Source organism: Schistosoma mansoni, chromosome 1 (assembly GCF_000237925.1).
Source record: "Schistosoma mansoni strain Puerto Rico chromosome 1, complete genome".
Lineage (NCBI taxonomy): Eukaryota > Metazoa > Platyhelminthes > Trematoda > Strigeidida > Schistosomatidae > Schistosoma > Schistosoma mansoni.
In genome coordinates this window covers 24691413-24713973 of record NC_031495.1, presented here as the reverse complement: position 1 = coordinate 24713973, position 22561 = coordinate 24691413, and the positions used below count along the sequence as shown (strand labels likewise).

Below are 22561 nucleotides of genomic sequence, written 5' to 3'. Positions count from 1 at the left end.
ATTGTTGATTGCATTAGAAATTTTTTATTTTATTTCTCATTCTTACATAACACTGATAAAATGAAATCATGTTTCTTTTTTAAATAATATATGAAAAGAAATTTTCGAATTAACATTAACTTTAAAAACTAGATTTTATAAAATGCCTTTACGTTTAGTAACTTCAAATAAGGTGAACAAATGTCGTTTAAAACAAATACGCGACAGTAATAAACGAGAAGTCAATTTAAATTATGGCGATAATGAAAGTAAACTTCATTTAAAAAGTACACCTAATCTACGTGATATTACCGACTATGATAACAATAAACCAAATAACAACAACATATTAAAAACTAATATAAACTCGAAAAAACCTCATCGAATATTTACTTCAGCTGCTTCAAAAATTAACCTACAACGTCCTCGAACTAAATCTGATAAGAAACAAAGAAGTCAATCTAATCCACGTCCAGTAATTAGTAGACCTATATCTGTAGAAAGTTCTCAGTTCAATAAACCTACACAAGATTTAACTTCATTACAATTTGTGAACAATATTGGGCCTCATAAAATGAATAGACAAACACTGTCGCCACTGTTAACATCACAGGTACCACAAAACAAGTTGAGTAACTCACGACCAGTATCCATGACAGGTAATGCAGAGGTTGGAATATGGACTGAAAAGCCAGTGGAATCTGTTCAGCCTGGAAGTAAAACTGTAAGTCACTTTAAATTTCAGAAATGTAACTGAATTACAACCAATTATTTCTGTATTTTATTTAAAACTTAATACAGTTCCCGTAATTCACTTTTAAATATCCTTTTTGAATCTTGTGCTTTTATGGTAACAATTTCATAAAGTAAATATACCTATTTAAGGTAATATTCTTTATCTCATTCTATTAGGAAAGAAATATTCCACTTTGCTTAATCTGGAAAATAAGTCACATCTCAACAATTTCAGTGATAGTGAGGATTCAAGGAATCCATCCATAACGTCTGAATGACCTACCATACAAAATTATCCGTCTACCGACTGACTTTATTCAGTTAAAAGTCCTACAATGCACAGTAACCCTACTACAAAAGGCTTTAAGAGGGTGGAATGACACATACATTGATTATTTTACAAATTAGAAATGAACATATGAATATTTTGTAGCATACAAAATTGAATTTACTTCTGTTCATTACTGTTTCATGCTTCTTTATATGAAACATACATTTGACAAATGGTTCATAATCTATTTAATCACTTAACACTACGGTCTATTTTAATGGCGTCAACGTACGAATTTGGTTTAAGAAATAATTGCCAAATTGAGCTCGAAAAAGTGAGATAATTCTAACTAAATTTTCCTCTAGTTGTAAGTGAAATTAAATATACATGTAATCAAGCATCCTTGGAAATGATATCTTGAAATGAGTATGTTGAAAACGGTAGTGTTCATTAATACTTTGCAAACTATATGTCTGTTTACGTTAGACATACACAAGATGTCTAGAAATTGCATGTTAAGAACGATTTATATATTGAAGAGTTCTTCCTTCTAATTGGATCATCATTCACACAGGATCATCATCTATAGGTGATTATCTAACTAGTCATTGCTCCTACAAGTATCCATGGTTTTCGGTTTTTCGTAATGAAACTTTTCCCATAGTTTTTTCCCTCTGTAAAATTAGATTAATCAGGGTTTTAAAGGATCATTGTAAATAAACAGGACCACACACCATAACACTACCATCGTTGTTTACTAGTCTAAAATTTTCATCGTGTAAATTAAAACAAAACTTGTAAGTGAAAACATTATTTTCATATAGTTCTTCATCAGGCGTTGCCATAGTATAATATAACATTCATACACAGATTTGCAAAATACTCAACCAATCAGAGCAATTTATGAGTCTATGATAACAATAAAAAAATATTACATAACTAATCATGATAAGTTAAAAACACACAAACTGATAGTAAGAAGACAAATGAGAAGTAAGTATTATGATTACATAAACTTTCTTCACATTTATCAATGACCGTGAAATCACTGTAACTGATCTAATATTTTTCATATATAGGCATAAATACTATTGCATATCAGAGTGGAGCCTGATGATCTATTTGATAAAAGTATTGTTTATAGATGTTTTTTCGATCTAGTTCACTGATTACTCAATCCTCTTATGTGTTATCTGAAAATGCCTATTTTGCGTTTAAAAAGTAACGTTCATTAATGTGATATACAAACATTTTATTCGTTTAAACTTGTCATATTTATCTATATATATATCATGTGTAAATATTTGTTTATCTAATCTGATTATAGATTTTCACTTCCTGTCTTCTTTTTTTTTAAGATAATAAACCAATTAATGGAATGTGACTTGAATTCAATAGAAAATTGTTCAATTTGTCATAAAAAAATGTCAGTAAATGAACGTTATGATTTAGTTGATCAAGTGATACATCGTAATTGTTTCAAATGTTCAATATGTAATGAAACATTAACGTAAGTTATTTCAATTTTAAACCATGAAAATGTAATGCACAAACTATCTAATTTGTTAGTGTATTTTGAAATGGACTGAATCATCACCCTCTATACTCAAATAAGTGCCATAGATATACAATCAAATGTCCGAATTGATGGAATGAATAATTAACTATGACTTAGCTACTCATTCTAAGTTCCATAGTAAATTGCTGTCATAAAACAAAACAGCAAGCTAGCAACACTGTTCATCTTAACTCACTAAAATAGCTCGCATACATAAAAAGTGATCAATGATCATCAAAGATCACTGATAATCTCAAACATGACTCTATGACCATTTGTACAAGAAAATTGAAATGTCAGTGAAATTCCGTTTATGCCATTGACGTTATTGAGATTGATATCTAGTTGCTACTATTGTCTTACAATAGACCATTGAACTAATTCACGATTTAATTTTTCCTTATGTCTTTGCCTTTATTTATTTCCGTTTAATAAGTTATTGAATACTAACAAGTGTGGAATATATTTCTAGTTCTGATTTTAAACTAGATCAAAGTAATTGTTCGATGCCCCAATGTTCTTGGTTAAATTTTCGCTAATTTTATTTGCATAATCGAAATCATGAGTCAATTGAAGCTAGAGCACCAGGGAAAACCTGGAAGCACTGGACGGCCGTTTCGTCCTATTGTGGGACTCCTCATCAGCGCGCATCCACGATCCCGCCTCATGAGATTCAAACCCAGGACCTGCCAGTCTCGTGCCAGAGCACTTAACCTCTAGACCACTGAGCCGGCATCCAACGATGTTAATGCCTAACTTCAACCAATCCACGAAATTTTTGAGCAACCGTTCACCAATTGTCCTCACTGAGTTGATATCTCAACAACAGACGTAGTTACACTCCATTGGTCACTGCTTCCCACTAGCTTCAATTGACTCATGATTTCGACTATGAAAATACTGAAATCTCCACAAAACCCCTTCTGATCTATAATTTTATTTGGTTATAAAGATTTATTTTTATAGAAAATTTTTACAAAATTACTTAAATCCATAATCGTTCTATTATCGCAAAATAAATTTTATTCATTGACTTTTTTTTGTTTTAAAATTTCAGTGATAAAAGTGCAATATTTCAAAATGGCAGCTGGTGTTGTGCACTGCACTTTCGATATAATTTGGATATTATCAATGTACAATAAAAAATAACTTATATAAGAATATCTTGATGACATCAAGAATCTAAACCATAATAATGAAGGAATGAAAATTTACATCACTGTTCTTATTTGAATCAAACAAAATCTAATCCTTACAATTAACATTAAAAAACACACATTTCTGTCTTCTTGTTTCGATTTGTTTAAATATTTAGTTGGTTTCCTTTTTGCAAATAGTTTTTCAAATTTTACAGTAATTCTAAGATGAATACTACTACTACTACTGCTATAGCAAATACTAATATTAGTACGAAATGTATATCATGTTTCATTACGTAATTCTTACTGAATGTTTGTTTTTTTTCAAAGAGAAAATTCGTTATATGTTTAGTTCAATTGATTGTGAACATTCAACTTTTCTTTCTAAAACTGGTCATTGAATGAATGAATGCCTAAGAACAAAGTGACGATGATAATGAACAGATAGAGTTATTTTTAGAATTCCATTTTTCATATTTTGGGTTCTAATCATTGAATGTGAATGTTTTTGTCTAATTTATATAGTACTTTATTATTATAATTAGTCGTTCTTTTAATAATCATTTTGTTCACATCTTATTCACAGATAATTCATTGACATCAACAACAAACTTAGCACAAAAACAAGAGATCGGTATGTAGTTATTATAAGAAAAGAAAAAGAGGGAAACTTTTTTGGTTTTTGATGTATCCATATATATATATATATTTGTGCATGTGTTTGTTTATGGTAAGAGATGTATAGACATAGTCAATCTTCTGTTAAATTTTTTGTTTATCAAATTGGCATGTGATATGCAATGAACAAAAGTATGTGCATATGAGCATTAGTTGAATGCTTATTTTTTTCTTCACTGTGTAAGAAATAAGTGGGGAAAAAGGATACAAGGTTACTAATAAATTTTATTATGATGGATATTTTTCAAAAGCTTTAAAAATATAACGGAATTCATATTTTTCACCATAAAACTGTAATGTTAAAAGATCTTTTTCTTCAAATTAATTTTCCTCATGAACTGATACTGGTTAGAATTTCTTTGAAAACTATGAAGCGATGGCTTGAGTCTTATCAGAAATGTTTACAAACGAGCCTATGTCGGATTTACATCATGATCTTCATATTCTGTACCAAAGATTGTAAAGCTAAGCAACGTAATCATCATTTAATAGAGCACATTACAATTTCAATGAATTTGTGCTACTTGATTCTAAGTGCAGTTACAAATTTTCAGTGAAATTTGTAATTAGTGGAAATAAGACAGTTATCACTCGTTGTTCTCAATACCAAGTCAATTAATATAGAAAATACAGACGACTACGTGCTGAGTCAGTGATCTATCGGTATTGAGCTGGATGTTCCTGTGTTCTTCTTAAAATTGGCTAATGGATGCGCATTGCCGGAGAGTCCTAAACAATTGAAAAACATTTCCTAAATACCTACTGGTTCTCTATAGTGTATTAGTTGGTTTGAATTTGTTTGGAGATCTGTCAGCGATTCGAACTGATTTCGAGGAACACTCAAATCAACAATAATTCATTTTTTTCAGAAATCAGCCATTCAAAACTTTTTCTGATGATGTTTTTGAGAAATCTCTCTGATATTCAACCCACTGTGTTACTGAGAAATTTAAAGTATTTTGAGAATGTTGTTTAATATATGATGGAATGTTTGACTTCAAAATAAATTTTTTTAGAATGTTCTATTTAACTATCTTAGATTCCGATAAATTGTTTTGCATCGTTTTCTCGGTATTCAATTGAGGAGCATTTCCTATGGTTGAGAGAAAGTAACTACTAACTTTGACCGCCAGAAACGTCACATTTCAGTCCATGAATCGTTTCTTATCAGGAACGTGAAGAAGTAGACGTAATTTACAACAGCCTGCAATGACTAACATATTTATGGTACACTAACCTCAGGAACCGACTAATTTTTGTTTTATATTTAATGATGATTATTTTTCTGAGTTTATTGAGAAATAATATAAATTTCAAAGAAAACAAACTACTGCAAATTACAGTTTGTTTTTGTTAAAATGTCCTTTCGTAGAGATGAATTTGTTGAGAAAATGTATAAAAATGAAAGTATCCAAATGTATCTGGTTAGTAGATTAATTTCAGGGTAAAAGACTTGATAATATGTTGTGCACGCGGACATAAAAGATGAAAAGATTCTTGAGATAACGTAAAATCAACGATTTTCTCATTTCAAAATACTTGGTGTTAACTCATAGCTTAATTCCTTTTGACTCAAAATTGTTACTCATATTGTGAGCGAATAATGTTACAGATTAATCAATATTTATTGTATTACAGCTACATTGAACAGACTGAGGGCTAGAGGTATGATCTTTATTGATAAGCTACTAGTTACTCTTTTCAGCTTTGCAAACAAGTGACTAGAAATCTTGGAAAGTCAGTAAAACCCTAAAAATCAAATGTAATAATAAAAAAGACTTTTGTTTGACAAACTATAAATTTCTAATAGATTTAAACTGAAGATCTTACCAAAACTGATCAAATAAAATAGAAAAAGTACTTGTTTTCAGTCTATTTAGTATTATATTTTCACTACTTTTATTTATTTATTTATTTATTTAAACACATAAATATTGGTACAAGGAAGCACCAGATATATATGCGCCGCACAAATCTCATTTGATTTGTGTGAGGGCTGTGATACTGCCCAGGTGCCCAAACTGAAGCAGGTGGTTTTCCTAGGGGGTCACACCTCGAGCCTTCAACATAAGGATCTGATCCACAAGGCAGAAGAGCAACATCAGGAAATGCAGTCCCATGGTAGCTGGTGACCAACGATTGATTCATACGCCATTTGTTTCCTCAGGATACTGGAGCTCATGTGTGCCATTGGTTTGGAATCAGGGTTTTCTAACTCCCCTAGGTGGACTTTCCGTATCCACCAATCCGGTTAAAGCGTCGGACATTCGCTTTTCGTCCTCTCAATTCTGTAAACAACACCCCCGTCACGAGAAGGCAGTGAGTAGGATTTCCCTGTCAGAGGCTATATACGCGTGGTCATGTGAGAGGATTTCGAGAGGAAGAGCGGACTCTCTCCACTCTAGGCTGTACTAGAGCATTTGTGGGGCATTTCTACTACTAGATTTGATCATCTTCAAAATATTCGTTTTTTTCATAATTTCTGTAATTTGTAATTATTATATATTAATAAGTGAGATTTTCAAGAACTTTCAATGAATCATCTACTTTGCTTTACTTCATTGTATAAACTGAATAAATCAATTCATGAATACATATATTCTTGCTTATATATGCTGTTAAGCTTATGAACAATATTATAGCCTTTTTTCTAACATTTAATCAATATAAATTATTATTATTGTTATTACTGTTTGTTCTTTATTATAAATGATTAAAAATTGTTTGTTTACAAATGAACTTGATTTCCGTAGTTTTATTTATTTGTTTGTTTGGGGGTTTGTATATTTCTTTCAAGACAAGACAGTTTACATTGATTACTCACCTGTAATATAAACAAATACATAGATTAGATTATATTCTTGATAATGATAAATTTTCTATACCTTAAATATGTAGTTTTAACATTTTGAAATTATGACTTACGGTACTATCACTGAATGATTGTATATGAAAAGGTATAACTATTGGCATAATTAATTCTTTTATTCTTTCTTTCTTTCAAAACTTCTAAAGGTGAATGAAAAAGGACTTATAAAATATGTTCATACAAGCATGTACATATGTGTATAATCAGTTGACATATGTAGATTCAATCTAATTTATGTTTATGATTCGATATGATACAAGGTATTATAGTACTTAATTACATGGAAAATTTACGAGAATTTGATATATAAATATTAATTTGATATAGTTGAAATAATGAGTCAATTGAAGCTAGACTACCATGGAAAACCTGGAAGCACTGGGTAGCTGTTTCGTCCTATTGTGGGACTCCTCAGCAGCGCGCATCCACGAAACTGCCGTCTAGTGCTTTCAGGTTCTTCATGGTGCTCTAGCTTCAATTGACTCATGATTTCAACTATGTAAAATTACTAGAATCTCCTTAAAACCCCCTTCTGATAAATATTAATTTCATTGAAATATGATTGTATTTATATAAAAATTTTACTAAATAAACTTATGAATATAGTCCACTATACTGGTAGATGTAATATAAATTAAATTATCATATATGGAGTTGAAAAACTGATATTTTTATTTAAATACTTTCAGTAATGCATGTGAACATCTGTTTATTAAAAGCGATCAATTGAATAGCCCTAACATAAATCTTAATGCTTCATCTGTTTTGAACACTGGTGGAAAGTAGAAAAAAGTGAATAAATTTTCAATAATTGTTTTACTCTCAGAGAGATGACAATACTCATCTATCAGTAGTTTGGTGAAAACAAGTCTCACACTAGAATAAACAGAATGAGAGAAATAACCATTTAAACTACAATATGATTAACCGTCTGTTGTGTTTTAGACAACATAATAAGTTGGATTAATCACATGTATTCGTAACTCACATACGTCTTTTCGTTTATAGAGTTATGCCTTAGAATATCAGTCAACTTTGGGGATTTCAACAAATTAATACAACCGCAAGTCTCCCTTAACCTAGAATATTTTGTTTGTAGTTTATTTAATCAACATGGAGGTGAATAGTAATGTTATCGGAAACTTGGAGTAAGCAGCCGTTGAATGGATATTTTTTGTAACAGCCACATAGCGTATTTCATCAGCATGTACTCAATTTCGCATGTTTAGATTAACCAGCAAAATAAAAACTTATTACTTAATTATGAAGAATGTCCATTTTTAATGTCTTGTCAAAATTTAGATGAAAAAACTGAAAATGGGAACAAAGATACTAAAAAATCTGACCTTGAACGACGAATATCAAATGCCAGTGGTGGACGAATGGGAAATATTCGAAATAAGTTTGAATCAGGCGAAGTGAATAATGATAAAAGGAAGAACAAAAAGAAATCTGCGCCAAAAATGAAATATGCCGGTGTGGAATCAGCTAAAACAAGATTTATTGAGGAAGCTACAAAGGCTACAATGGGCAAGGTAGAAGATGGGCCTAGGAAACCAAAAGAATTCACTCCACCACCGGATGGTGTTGCTGTTGGTATATTAGAAAGTAATCCAAAGCCAAGAGCACCAGATGTGGTTACATCGGATGACATGTTTGAACCAGTTGATTTAAAAGAGATTAGTGAAAAAACAAAAAATTTAAGGGAGAAATTTCGAAATATGGAAGCAACTGGTGGACAGGTAAGTCTCGAATAAATGGAATAAATTCTCTTTATTACTTGATCATAAATTTATTGCACAACGGTGTTTTTACTCATATTTACAGACCATAATGTAATACGGTCATATGTTTTTCAGGCTTCTTTTTAAACTTTATAGAGATCTGCACTAAAAGATTTTGAGTATCTTCATTTGAGAAACATTAAACTGATTAAACTGTTATTCCATACAATAGACCATAAACAGAGATAAAGTAGACGTGAAACTAAATGAACATTAATACATCGTAAAATATGTTGTACGGTGGAAAAGCGATGTTCGACTTCATAGTAAACAATCAGATGTGGTAGAAAAATAAGTAGAAAATAGTCTAGTTTTAAAATAAATTGTAATAAGAATTCTCTAATTTGCTGAAAATATTTCAGTTATGTGGATGAAAATGTGTCGTTCTACTTAGAAAACATAAGTAGTGTGTTAAAATCGACCCAATTATCACTATTTCTAGTGTTAATTGTTTAGGATACGTTTTGTTTTAAAATGTGAACAAGATAGATGAATGGAAATGTTTATTTTCCTGAAGTTTTCTAAAAAAAACGTTTGGATTCATGAATAACGATTGAAAAAAGTTAAAAGCAATAATAAATCTATTTTTACATCCCATTGCGTAGAAAAATTGTATTTCTGACGTTTCGCGACTTATTGTAAACCACCTCTTCAGAGTAAGTAAGTGAAATTAATTAAAACAAGTTTCCTTTGTACCACATAAACGTTTGTTAATTTAATTCGGTTACTTATTTACTCTGAAGAAGTGGCCTACATTACGCCACGAAACGTCAGAAATACAATTTTTTACTCAATGGGATATAACAAAATAGATTTTAGTCGAAATCATGAACTGACCAATGTTAGACCATCATTGAAAACCTGAAATCCCTGGACAGCCGTTTTGTCCTAATATGGGGCTCTATAGGTGACAAAGCAGGAATACAAAAGTGGAACCCTGAAGAGTTGTAATAGTAACTGGATGTAATACTGAGGTGATGAAGAATACATTTAGACTAGGTCAATGTCTTTCTTCGTTTTATGTTTTCTGAGCGAGATAATTTACTGGAAGAGCTTTCATTATTGTTTTAGACAACATCTTCAGTGAAAGTGAACGGTATGGGCTTTTCAGTTGTTTTACAAGCGCCAAATAGGTCTTTTCTGTTGGCCTTGTTTGTGATTCCTTGTTTTTGCACATGTTATTTCCTTAATTGGTTATTACACTCGAGACAACTGTTTAAATAGATAAACCTTTCCATATGCTTTGATGGATTGGATCTATGGAGATAAGTTTAATACTTGAAGATAAATTTGAGTTTCATGCTTCTAGAAACTCTTTAGCGTTCGTAGGACTTTCTCTGTTCATAACTTCAACGTTTTCGCAGTTGAATTAATGACCGTTGTTTCCTAAATGGACTGATATAGGTAACAAATTATCTTGTCGTTTCTATGGTAGCCTATATTCATGTATGTGTAAATAAAAAGATCCTCACTGTGCAATTTAATTCTTTCGTTATTTGACGCTGTTTATTTCGCATATGATATTGTATTTGCCTGGATTTTTGCTGTGTTTCAGTATTCGTAAAATGAAATGAAAATATTGCAATGGAAAGAGATCATCCTACTCTATGTTGCAAACAACTCAAAATCACTTAAGAGGGTACAACTCCACCAAAATGACATAACATTGTTTCTAGTGAAAACAGTCAAATAAATGTTATAAAATATTTTATTCAATATGAGTCTATAAAAAGAAGAGCGTATATGTGTAAAACAACCTCTAGGTAAACATGATCAGACTGTAGAAACAAAATAATACTATTTATTGCATTCAAAATTTCTTATTGGAACTGTGGTAGTGGAAAACAAACAATAAATATCCAACAATATTTAATACTAATTTTAATCTAATACAGGTTTTTTTACAACGGACTTCAATGTACTGACAATAAATATTTTATAATCACTTATTTTCATTCTTGGTTATTCATTGGTTATCAGAAGGGGGTTTTGTGGAGATTTTAGTAATTTCGTATAGTTGAAATCATGAGTCAATTGAGGCTAGACCACCATGGAAAACCTGGAAGTACTGGACGGCCGTTTCGTCCCATTGTGGGACTCCTCAGAAGTGCGCATCCACGATCCCTTCTCGAGAAACGGCCATCCAGTGCTTCCAGGTTTTCCATGGTGGACTAGATTTAATTGACTCATGATTTCAACTGTATAATATTCATTAGTTAACTAACAAAGAAATCGTTTAAATTACTTCATTTGAATAGTATACTACATCAATAATGATCTTGATGTTCTAGAGTAAAAACTTTTGCATTCGCTGAAATGAGACTGTATTAATAATTATTCGTAGAATAATGGTTATAATAATCTTTTTCCATTCTAATATGTGCGTTTTAGAGCATTGATGAAGAGAATCGTAAAAAAAGTTCATTCATTGATGAATCAATTACAGTTGCACCGGAAGCTACAAAAAATGCAAGAGCTCGATGGAAGGATATTGAAAGTGGTAAAACTGAAAAGGATGTGTCATCAGAACGTCCAAAACTTGATATACATGACGTAAGTGAAAACTGTTGTGTTTGGTGCTTTTGTAGTTTTACTGAGAACGGATGAATAGAAGCGTTTTATTACACTGAGTGATGATAAAACAAAATATGCTATCAAATTTAAAATCTCGTTAGCCAACCGCAGTTTATTTGATATGCCGCACATTATGGTTACTCGAAACAAAAACATCATTTTCTGTTTAGTAATGAGTTCATCATATCACTTGAGAACTTTTGATAAATTACCTTTCAATGGTACCTTCTTTTTCTGAACACTTGTTCAGTTATTAAAACTCTATGGAAATTCAAGAAAGACAAAGTTCAATAACTATGAACTGTTTATATGTATCTTTTAATGAGATGTCATGAAATGTAACTGTCAGATCCCGCACTTAGACGATGACTACTAAAAATTTCATCTCAAAGGATACACTTGATAAGATCATTTACAGTTCTATTTTAAAATTTCAATTAGTAAAACGTTAGAAATCTATCTTCTCTTCTTATGGGAAACATTAATTTCAATAATAATTAGGAACGGTACCTAACATTTCCCTAACAATATCAACATTGAAATATTTGTTTGACAAAATTACTGAATATGAATGTTTTAAAATACTTAAATGACTCGTGAACACTTAGTTTCTAGAATTCGGTGTTAAAGTCCTCATCAGTAAATGATATTCTACAGAGGACTTTGTAGTGAAAATAATTTATTATTGATCATTTGTTGCCCCACTTAACTGTATATTGAATGAATTCAGTTAACAGTGGTTATCCATTACATGTCATCATATAACTAAGATGAAAAATTCTCAACAGGTAATCCATTTATCAATAGACAATGTATAGACAATATATATTTGCTTCTGATTACTGACTGATCAACTACGGTCATACGCCACTGAATCGTTATTTTATTGTAGTTTTACAAACACGATCTTACACTAGATAACACTAGCGCCTTTGAACACAAAATAAATACCTTTATATCGTCAAGATGACACATAAAAGTTCACATGTCTAATCTCATTAAATTTACAATACCATAAAACGTAAGGCATCAGTTAGTAATGATAACTAATTTTAAATTCCATAGTCTCCGCAAATCTTTCCATGGTAATAATTTTTCGTAATTAATAAATCAAAATGATTATAAGTGACAGATTTATACTAACAGTTCAGAAATCAGTGAGAAAATTGATGAAAAATGTTAAATCTATCATACTGATTAGGAAAATTTAGTTAGACAGAAAAAGTAGGCTCCTATCTATATTTGAAAAGTCATTCTTATAGACAGTAGGCGGAAAATATTTCCACTAACCTTTTTTATCAGCAAGGAATTTAATTTACACCATTCAGCAATGGACTATTACATTAGGCTTCGGTCGGATTTCGTTAACCCCTATCATTTAATTTATCTTGAGAGAATTCAACTGTTCTTTCAATAAAAAAATAATCGCTAGAAACATACGACTCTTAGTCTCAATCATCTAATGAAAATAGTTAGATTAATCTTGTGACATTTTCATGAGATTTTTCATAAAGTGAGGTATTTAACCACAAAATATTACAGCAGAATGAGAAACATTAGATTTATTTCTTAGGTTTTAAATAGTATTTCCTGAAAAGAATCTTTATTCCTGAAATTCCAACTGTTGTACTTATATGACATTTACATTATCGATCTCAGATGTTAATATACTATGGGGAAACGTGATAATCATAGTTTGTATTGATTGTTTGAATCTCCCCCTTGGTGTTTGGGACTGAAAGTAACCAGTCTCTTTAGACATATGTTCACCCTGTAGGGTCACTTCACCGTTGCCATTACGTCACGAACATTTTAAGCAGAGATGGATGGTGAGTATCAGTGGAATTTAGGACTCGTGATTCGTTTTGCCTGGGACTTGTCGTCTATATATACCTCTCTTCACGGGCCGATGTCCACTCTTGGACTTAAACAAAGTGCCTTCCTTTTCAAACATCAAGGCGTTATCCACCAAATGACAATATCGAGACAATCTGCACAGGATTTATCCAAACACCTATGGGAAAAAACAAACAACGGATACGAATTAATTGAAATTAACCACATCGTACAACCCGGTGACTATCTGGAAGCAATAGCTAAATGGATTACACGTTGATATTTGAAGTGAAAAGTACCTACCATCCACCTCAGCTTCAAAGTAATAAACATTGTTTCAGTTCTCATAGTAATATGCTACAGTGAAAATGCCAGTGGTCAGTTTCTATAATTAATTGGTAAATCTAATTAAGCTAATCCTTTAAATATATATGTATATATTAGTATATATTCATATATTTCTTGAAGCTACTACTGTAACGAAAATGTTTGCATTCTGATTGTTTCTAAATCCACTGAAGTTGTAATTTCCCTGAAATATTTAAATTTATATCTATAAGCCAAGAATGTTCAACTCAAATTATAATCGTCATCGTATAATTTCAAATTTAAGTTTAATACATCATTAATATTAAAAGGAAAATTGACAACCCTAAAAGTAGCTGAGTTTTAGTAAAATGGTGTCTTTATTCATTTCCCTAGAGATACTTTTTATTCCCCAGATTTCATTAAATAAATCTAGACGATGTGTTACTGATATTTACCAAATAATTCACAAAACTTTTGGTCGATATAGTTAGGGAATTTGGATTACTTTGTTCAGCCTTAGTTATATATTGCATATAGGTTTACAGGTAAAAACTTATGGTTTTTGGTAGTTTCATAGGTCATATAACCGTCAATGAAGCAAATTTAACTGCTTTAGCCTTCGTTTACCTGGAAAACAAGATCTGATTTATAACTTTGTTTAAAAAGTCCGATTCAAATCGTTAACGTACTTCATGTTTAAATTTATTATCAATGAACAGTATGAAATTAAATTATAAAAAGTCATGGATATGTTTATGAATAAAATGTTTCTATAGTTCAGGAATCACTTAGTCTTTATGCATTAAGGTTTATAGGGCTGTATTACTAATCCGTCATATCAGTCAAACTATATAGAAGACAATGTTGAATGTGTCTCTTAATTTCATGGATCGGTTGAAGATAGACATTAACACTATTGGATACCGGCTCAGTGGTCTGGAGGTTAAGCGCTCGCGCGCGGGACTGATAGGTTCTGGGTTCAAATCTCGAAAGGCAGGATCGTGGATGGGCACTGCTGAGGAGTCCCATAATGGGACGAAACGGCCGTCCAGTGCTTCCAGGTTTTCCATGGTGGTCTTGCTTGAATTGACTCATGATCTCAACTATTGAAATTACTATAATGTCCACAAAACCCCTTCTGATATATATCGATCCGAATCGGTTGTTTGATCGATAAAGTAACTAATTTGATATCACAAAATCTTTTGAATAGTTTCAAGTCAACAATAAGTTCCATAATTTTAGCACCGATATAACTTTGATCCGGATTTAAAAGACTCCACTGTTTGATTTTGTTCAGCATATATCACGAACCACTTAGTACAAAAAAATTTTCTCAGTACTTTGTCGAAAGCAAACATAAAAATGACATATACAAAAAAATGCATTGCTTCACTTTACATTTATGTTAAATGTAAATAAATGATGTTTATATTTGGGCTGTAGAATAAGTAGTTTGTCCATGAAAAACTAACCGAACACTTTATCACAAAATTCATCACAGAATATTAGGGAGTTTTGACATAGACTACTGAGACAAACTGAATAAGTAGTTACTGTGTCAACATAATTAATTTACTATTTTTAAAATAATACCGAGAATCTTACAATAGAAAAACATAGCTCTTTTTAAAAATGTAATGCAAATAATTGTAAATAATCATTGGAAATAAAGGAAGAATTATGTTATTTAATAAACATCAAAAAGTAGCTGAAAAACACTTTCTATGTTCAAAGAATAGTCAAGTGATTGAAAGCGAAATAAGTTAAATAAATATCGGAAATTATTGTAAGCAAAGATAGATAGTGGCTAACAGTGGAATGCAGGACTCGTGTTTCGTCCTATTTGGGACACGTCAGCTGGATGTACCCGCATCTCAGAGTTGATGTTCACTCTTGGACTCGAACCCAGTACCTTTCGCTTCAAACGCCATCGCGCTATCCACTCAGCTACTGAGCCCTGATAGCCAATTATTTGTAACTGTTTTCTTTAGTTGTTTGAGTGACACATTTACTTTTTTTTAGAAGTTAACTGTGTTCATATAAATTTAGAACCATAAACATTATCATATGAATGTAAATTTATTTTTGGTATAATAATAAGTTTCAATATATTTTTGTTTATTAATTTTTATCACCTTATTTATTGCATATAATCAAAGGGTTATGGAGGTGTTTATGAGAATGAACCTGAAAAATTTGAAAATATCGCTAGAGCTGGTGAAACAAAAAACGATTTACCATCTGGTGTAAGTGCTAAAGAAAGACGTGAATTATTTTTAAAGAAAGCTGCTGATACTTCTGTTGTAAAGAGAGATAGTATAAAAGTGAGTAAATGTATCCAAGTGATTATTGATGTGAAAGTAACAACAACGTTTTTTCATAACCAGTTTATGGTAATCGATCAAGGGGTTTAAATTTGCTAAAGAGGGTTGTAATGTACAAATAAATTAACTTATTGTAAGACATCTAATAAATATTAAGTTTAAATTTAATAAATTTCAGATTGCAATGAGTTAGCACTACTATAATCAACCTGTTGCATTCAGATTATAAATTTTACATTATTATTTTTAATTTCATATTTGAGCTGAACTTTAACAGTCGCTGAAACGAATGGTCAACAATGTTGATGACACAATAAGCTACATTACAATATATATAGTGTGCTCATATGCTATAAGATACATTGAAACAAACAGAATTTATATCAGAAAGTATCTTAAGTTATAACATCTTCAAACATTTAGCCTTATTTTCTCTTTGCGACAACTTTGGTTTTGCTATTTCTTTTAATTTAACAATCATTGCTTTTAAAATGTCCTATAGTTTTACTTTTTAATTCCTCATCATCCATAAACTCTAATGAATATTAGAGCAAAGCATATTGAAAATCTGATTGAATCAATATTTTCCACTTATATATGTTCTAATTTAAAATATGGAAATTCTTAAGTCACTTGGGGATCCGTGTGCATTTAAAGTACTCAATGAGTTCCTAAAGTTTAATGCTCATCTCACAGAAGCGAAAAACTTTGTTGAAATTAGTTAATGATTGTATACAGACTGATAGATATCCTGAAATATATTGGAAATCTTTACGCCGAAACAAAATCCATCTTATTTCCAGAACTCTTGAACGACAAGCACTCAACCAAATAGATCAATAGAAAATACACATAATCGATCTGGAAATAAATCTTTTGCAAAAGAAATCTACTTTCAATAACCTATCACCGGAAATAGAATCATCATAGCAAAAGGTAGATCCGAGAAATTGGGGACAAAACTGATGAAATCGCTCGTATGTCAAAAACCAGAAAGAAAGTTCCCTATGGACCTAGAGCCATACGTTTATAATTTTTCAAGTGTTACGCTAGATATAGTGCAATTAGAAGCTTTATCGCTCAGCCCTGGATTCTGAAACTATGGAAATGGAATAAATCAACTAGATACCGATGTGCAGTTTGAGAATTTAGTTTTACAAAGACCAGTTTTGGTCCCCACCTTACACTATGAACTTACTAGGTTTAAGACAGCGTTGGTTGATATCTGCCAACGATACAATTATACTAAATATACCATAAAATCACCACTTACAAAACAGCATCGGGATGTTTTACATAAGCTTAGAAAATATAGAACTCTGGCCACAACTAAGCCAGAAAAAGGAGGACAACTGGTTCTAATGAACAAAACTGTTTACACCTATCAAACGAACTCGGTTTTGAGTGATCCGAGTAAATAAATATACGCTTCATTGTCCAATTATATGAACATCTCTCATTATGCAATCATATGGTTTTTATAAATGTTATTTCAACATCCATGTTTTTTAAGTCATTGACCAATTTCCTATTATGAAACATGAATTCAAGCCATTGTTACTCTTAACACAACTAGTACGCCTATCATCACACCATCAGTTTGTACTCCTCACCTATTATGTTTATCTACTCCACTGTTATCACTGACTAATGAACTGCCTTCATTGGTTTAATAACTCCGTATATATATAGGAGTAAATAGGAGTGTAGCCTGATGAGGATCTAGCTGATGACAATACTTTTTCGCTTGTTTATGTTGTTCTAATTCACAATACAGGAATTTTCACAAGAATATTTAGTTGAAGATAAATAGCTGAGTGTTTTGGTATAATTTCATGAATTTTGTACCTAAGTTAGCATTTTTCAATGACAGCATACAAAGTTAGTTCGAATTTCTTTGCTTGAGTGGTGAAGAATCACACCTATGTAAATCAGACTTACTAATTAGAAGAATAACTGAATTTCAAAAAGTTTCCGAACGCCTTATACATGTGTACTGTTGAAAATCCTTAAACAAAAGATGTCTGATCGTTCCTTTATTTTTAGTACTTACTCAAAAATGATACTAATTTGCTTTATTCATCTCTATAGCTTATAGATATTAATGCTGCCGAAAGTGGAATATATGAAAATGAGCCAACTCGACGTGATAATGTAGTCCGTTATGATGACGATCAAACAGATGACTATCCAATTAATTCTGTGAAATGGGCATCTGAAGCGAAAAACAGATTCATACAGGAAGCATCTAAATCACAGATAACAACAGGAAGTAACAAGGTAAGTCATCCTGTAGAAAGGTATGCATCCCGATAAATCAATAACTGTACTGAATACAAACAAAAAAAGAGTTCAATAACTTCATCTCTACACTTTACAGTCATCAGTCCATAATTCTTGTAATGGGTAATATAAAGCATACACATTGTAGGGTATGCTTGAAGCAGACATATTAAAAGTGGTAAACTATTATATTTGTACTTACGAAATGTATTATTTGTAAAGTTGAATGGTCATATAAGAAGGGTAAGAATATATCGCTGAAATAAAGTGATTTGGAATCAGCACACTAAAATCATGTGAATATCGAACACAATAAGAGAAATTTTGTTGGATTAATTATGATAAACAGAAAAAATGTTTGTTTATTCAAGTTCCTTGTAACAGTACTAACAAACCCGTTTAGATATTTATTTAATTGAACAGACCCATATGCCTACGTATATTTACGGATAATGATGTCAGATGATCATCAGCATTGTCACTAAGTTATATATGTTGGTAAAAGCATGTGATAAAGTTACTAACCTAATTAGTAAGAAATTAACATGATGAATTCTTCCAAAGCCGGTTAACATTTTATTTTAATTTACATCATATAAGTAATGGTCAACTGAAGATAGATCTAACCAGTTATGTGAACCTTTTAGAACAATGATTTCAAAAATAATGCATCCCTATTAAGTTCGACTAAGATCAGTTCAATCATATTTCAACTTCGTATAAAATGTTCAGGATGAAATTATGTTCATTTCATACTATTTATAACTACTTTCTCGAAATAAAATATATTATTTGTTACTCTATTGCACATGTTACATCCATTACAAACAGCCGTATTCTGTGTGAAGATACGCTCATACTAGTTAGAATTTACATTTGAAATGAATGATTTCTAACGACATGTAATAAATTAACCTATTGAAACTCAAACCCCAACCACTAATGTTTAATTATCAATTTTGACTGGAACACATTGTTATACGGTACAGTGCCTGATGTTGAATTATTTTAAGCACGATTATTGTCACCATTTAATACTAAGAAACAATTATATAATACTCAGTGTTAAAAATCTTTGAAAGATACCCTCAGTTGCTCTTATTAAAATAATAGGCATCCTCTATTTTTCTCTGTCTTCAAAATGGTTTCATTTGTTTTTTATAAATCATTCAGACTATTTTATTGGTTGAAGATGGTCATACAAATGGTAATGGCGATGGTGCATCAAAACAAGCACGATATACTACACAAGCTAAACAAGCCTTCTTAGAACGTCAAAAACAAGCGGAAGAAGCTGCAAAGAACAAAAGTCGACCAGATATCGTAAGTTGATGCACCGTTCCTTTGGTGTGTGTGTGGGTACCCATCATTCGGTATCGAATAGTTCTAATTAATTAATCTAAAAAATAGGTTATGGGGTTGAAGAACGATTAAACATTATAATCCAGACCATACTTTGGTTTTGTCGGAAAATTCAAATTTCCATCAGATAAACATTCTCTCTAATATACATTTTACCTCAATATCTTTCACTAACTGTTTTCTTTCACATACTACTAATAATACGAGGGTGTCATTTTCATGAATCTTATCTCTTCATTGACTATACACTATAATTTACAGAAAATGTGTGGTAAATAAAATGTAATTAAAGGGTCATAAGGGGTGTAGAGACGAAACTTAGTTATGCTTTCACTGATCATGCTGATATTTAACTGTTCATACCGGTATAATTAACACGTTAAGTGACCCAATAGATGCAATTATTCTTTAGACTGTCTTATTACCACAGTGTGCACTGGTATCAGTAGACGAAAACAAATTGATAGTATTAGAGAGTAACAGGTAACTGTAACTCCAGAAACACTAGATTTGTGTGAGTATTTATAAACATTTGTCAGGAATATGGATTCAACTGCTTTCGTTATCTACGACAGTACATAAATGTAAATTAACATGTCAACACTATCTAGTCTAGTAGTAAATGACTATCATTGTAACTAGTTACTAAATCTCATTCCTAAGGTTTATGATAAGATTTAATTTCATTTAACTCCAACTATACATAAACTGAAAAATTACTGTTAATGATAGGCATCGTAAACATAAACTTAATACCGTTCACTGTAAAATAAGGTCCTATGTTTCTAATCATTTGAACTCCCTGAAGATATATATTTTCACCTAATAAAGGTATCACTAAAAAAACCGGATAATAACCAATTAAAATCTAGTACTTCATTAAGTTACTAGTGAACATTACGATTATTCGTGCGTGTTTTATTTATTTGAACAAATAAATATTGGTACAAAGGGGCACAGAATACATATGCACCACACAAGTCACTTGATTTGTGTGTGGGCTGTGATATTACTGGGGTACCCAGACCGAGGCACGTAGTCAGTAGGTTACGAATTATGGAGATATCTGGGGTTGTACCTATTTTATGGTTGATTTCCTAATATTTTTGGAAGAACTTGGCTATCTGTTGTCAATAATTGTTTACTTTGTATTGATATTTTGTTTCAGATTGATATATGGCAAGAACAATGCCCACACAGTGGAGTATTTGAAAATGTACCAGCTGCTCATACAGCTGATGTGGTAGTCACTGATGAATCCGAAGAAGACGATGAGGAAGAGGAGGAGCAATAAAGCCTTTCTAACCAAAAAAGTTTTATCGAATTCGTATTACCCACACATAAAATACGCTCTCACACATCATGTATACACTTGGAAGTATTATGTAAACCAGATGAATAATTGGTGACAATGTTACACCCAAAATCCGAAGAAATGACTTAACATTTCTAAGGAAGGTGCATGCATGTATAGCTTTTTTCAATCCATCTGCACATCTAGATATTTGAGAACTAAGCTTGATTGAGCCATGGCTCACTCCCTCTTTTTGGCACATATACAATCATACAAAACAAGTACAAACTGTTACTTTAATCTGTCAAATTAAATGACGTACTGTGCTCTCATATTATCATTGTTATTAAGGGATAACAACTCGAAAGAAATGTACATCCTTGTGCACATTATCCAAGGTGTAAGCAAATTTTACTTTTCAGGTTTGCATTCCACAACTACTTTTCTCTTTTTTGTGTCTCTTTATTTAGATATTTAATCACCGGAGAACAGTGTACCTTTCCTGAACATGTCCAAACGACAGAGGGATTATTCCAATTCCCCGAACGAAATGAGCACTTAAGTCGGTAATAAGTATTTTAGTCCATTTCAAGATCAATGTACCTGTGTAGTGAACAGAACACGACTGGTTGGGGACAATCGAATGTATTTAAGCAAAGATTACAGACTATCTCAATAAATTCTGATTACCAAACAATGAACAGTCAATTTGCAAATTAACAACCAATTGTTTCAATCTTCACTGTTTCTTCTCTTATTCCATTGCTCATGCATTTTCCAGACGTTTGCGTTTCATTTCAGTTCTTTCCTCATCGGTCTTCTGCCAAAATACATTCTATGTCTGACCCACACCATATACTACTTATATGGATATAAGTAGACCACACCACACTCGTCCCCCCTTTAAAGCATTCGTTCATGCGGTGGTTCTGCTCGCCATGCCACTGTTGCACACTATTTGATCATGAAAGTTTTAATCTCATTTCCATGGATTGTAGTATCTTCATATCACCAACTCTTGGTCTGTTTAGTATATGGCTCCACGCTTAGTTCTACTGACTTCTCGATAACATTCATCTTCAAGATGTTGCTTCACTTTATTCTGTAGCCTGACGTGCTTATAAGAACGGTGGTATCCTTCTGATTTAAAATAACGATTGCTTAGTCTCTACGTAATTATTTCATTGGGCTTGTTTCCTCGTTAGTGACGTCTGGTTGCTGAAGTAATAATGTAGAACGTTTCCTTGTTGATGTGCCGAGAGCGTCAGATATTATACATTCAAAATCTAATACACCTATATATTTAGCACATCTATTAGACCCCTTGAGATTATTAGCAAGCTATGATAATCTCTTGGGTTGATATTATACACATTTTGAAATCTATACATATAATCAGGCGTGGGTGTGGGATCTTCAATTTCCCCGATTATTCCAAACCTATTTAAACATTTATTAAAGGCGGAATAAAAATCAAACACTAACCAACGAACAGGATTACCACTGCCGTCATCCTACTCCAAAAAGAAACTAAAAGCCTAAATAAACATAATATTCAAATAT

At 31.5% G+C, this 22561-nt stretch overlaps 1 protein-coding gene across 1 annotated transcript; it reads left to right on the top strand.

The window, feature by feature from the left end:
• Positions 1-142: 142 nt before the first annotated feature.
• Positions 143-21329, top strand: Smp_125730 (hypothetical protein; the record flags this gene model as incomplete). Its single annotated transcript, XM_018793778.1, has 9 exons — positions 143-703; positions 2344-2495; positions 4228-4316; positions 8532-8971; positions 11405-11566; positions 15895-16059; positions 18151-18339; positions 19516-19665; positions 20873-21329. The coding sequence occupies 9 exons, from the start codon at positions 143-145 to the stop codon at positions 20996-20998; spliced, it is 2034 nt and encodes a 677-aa protein (XP_018648256.1). The 3' UTR covers positions 20999-21329.
• Positions 21330-22561: the final 1232 nt, after the last annotated feature.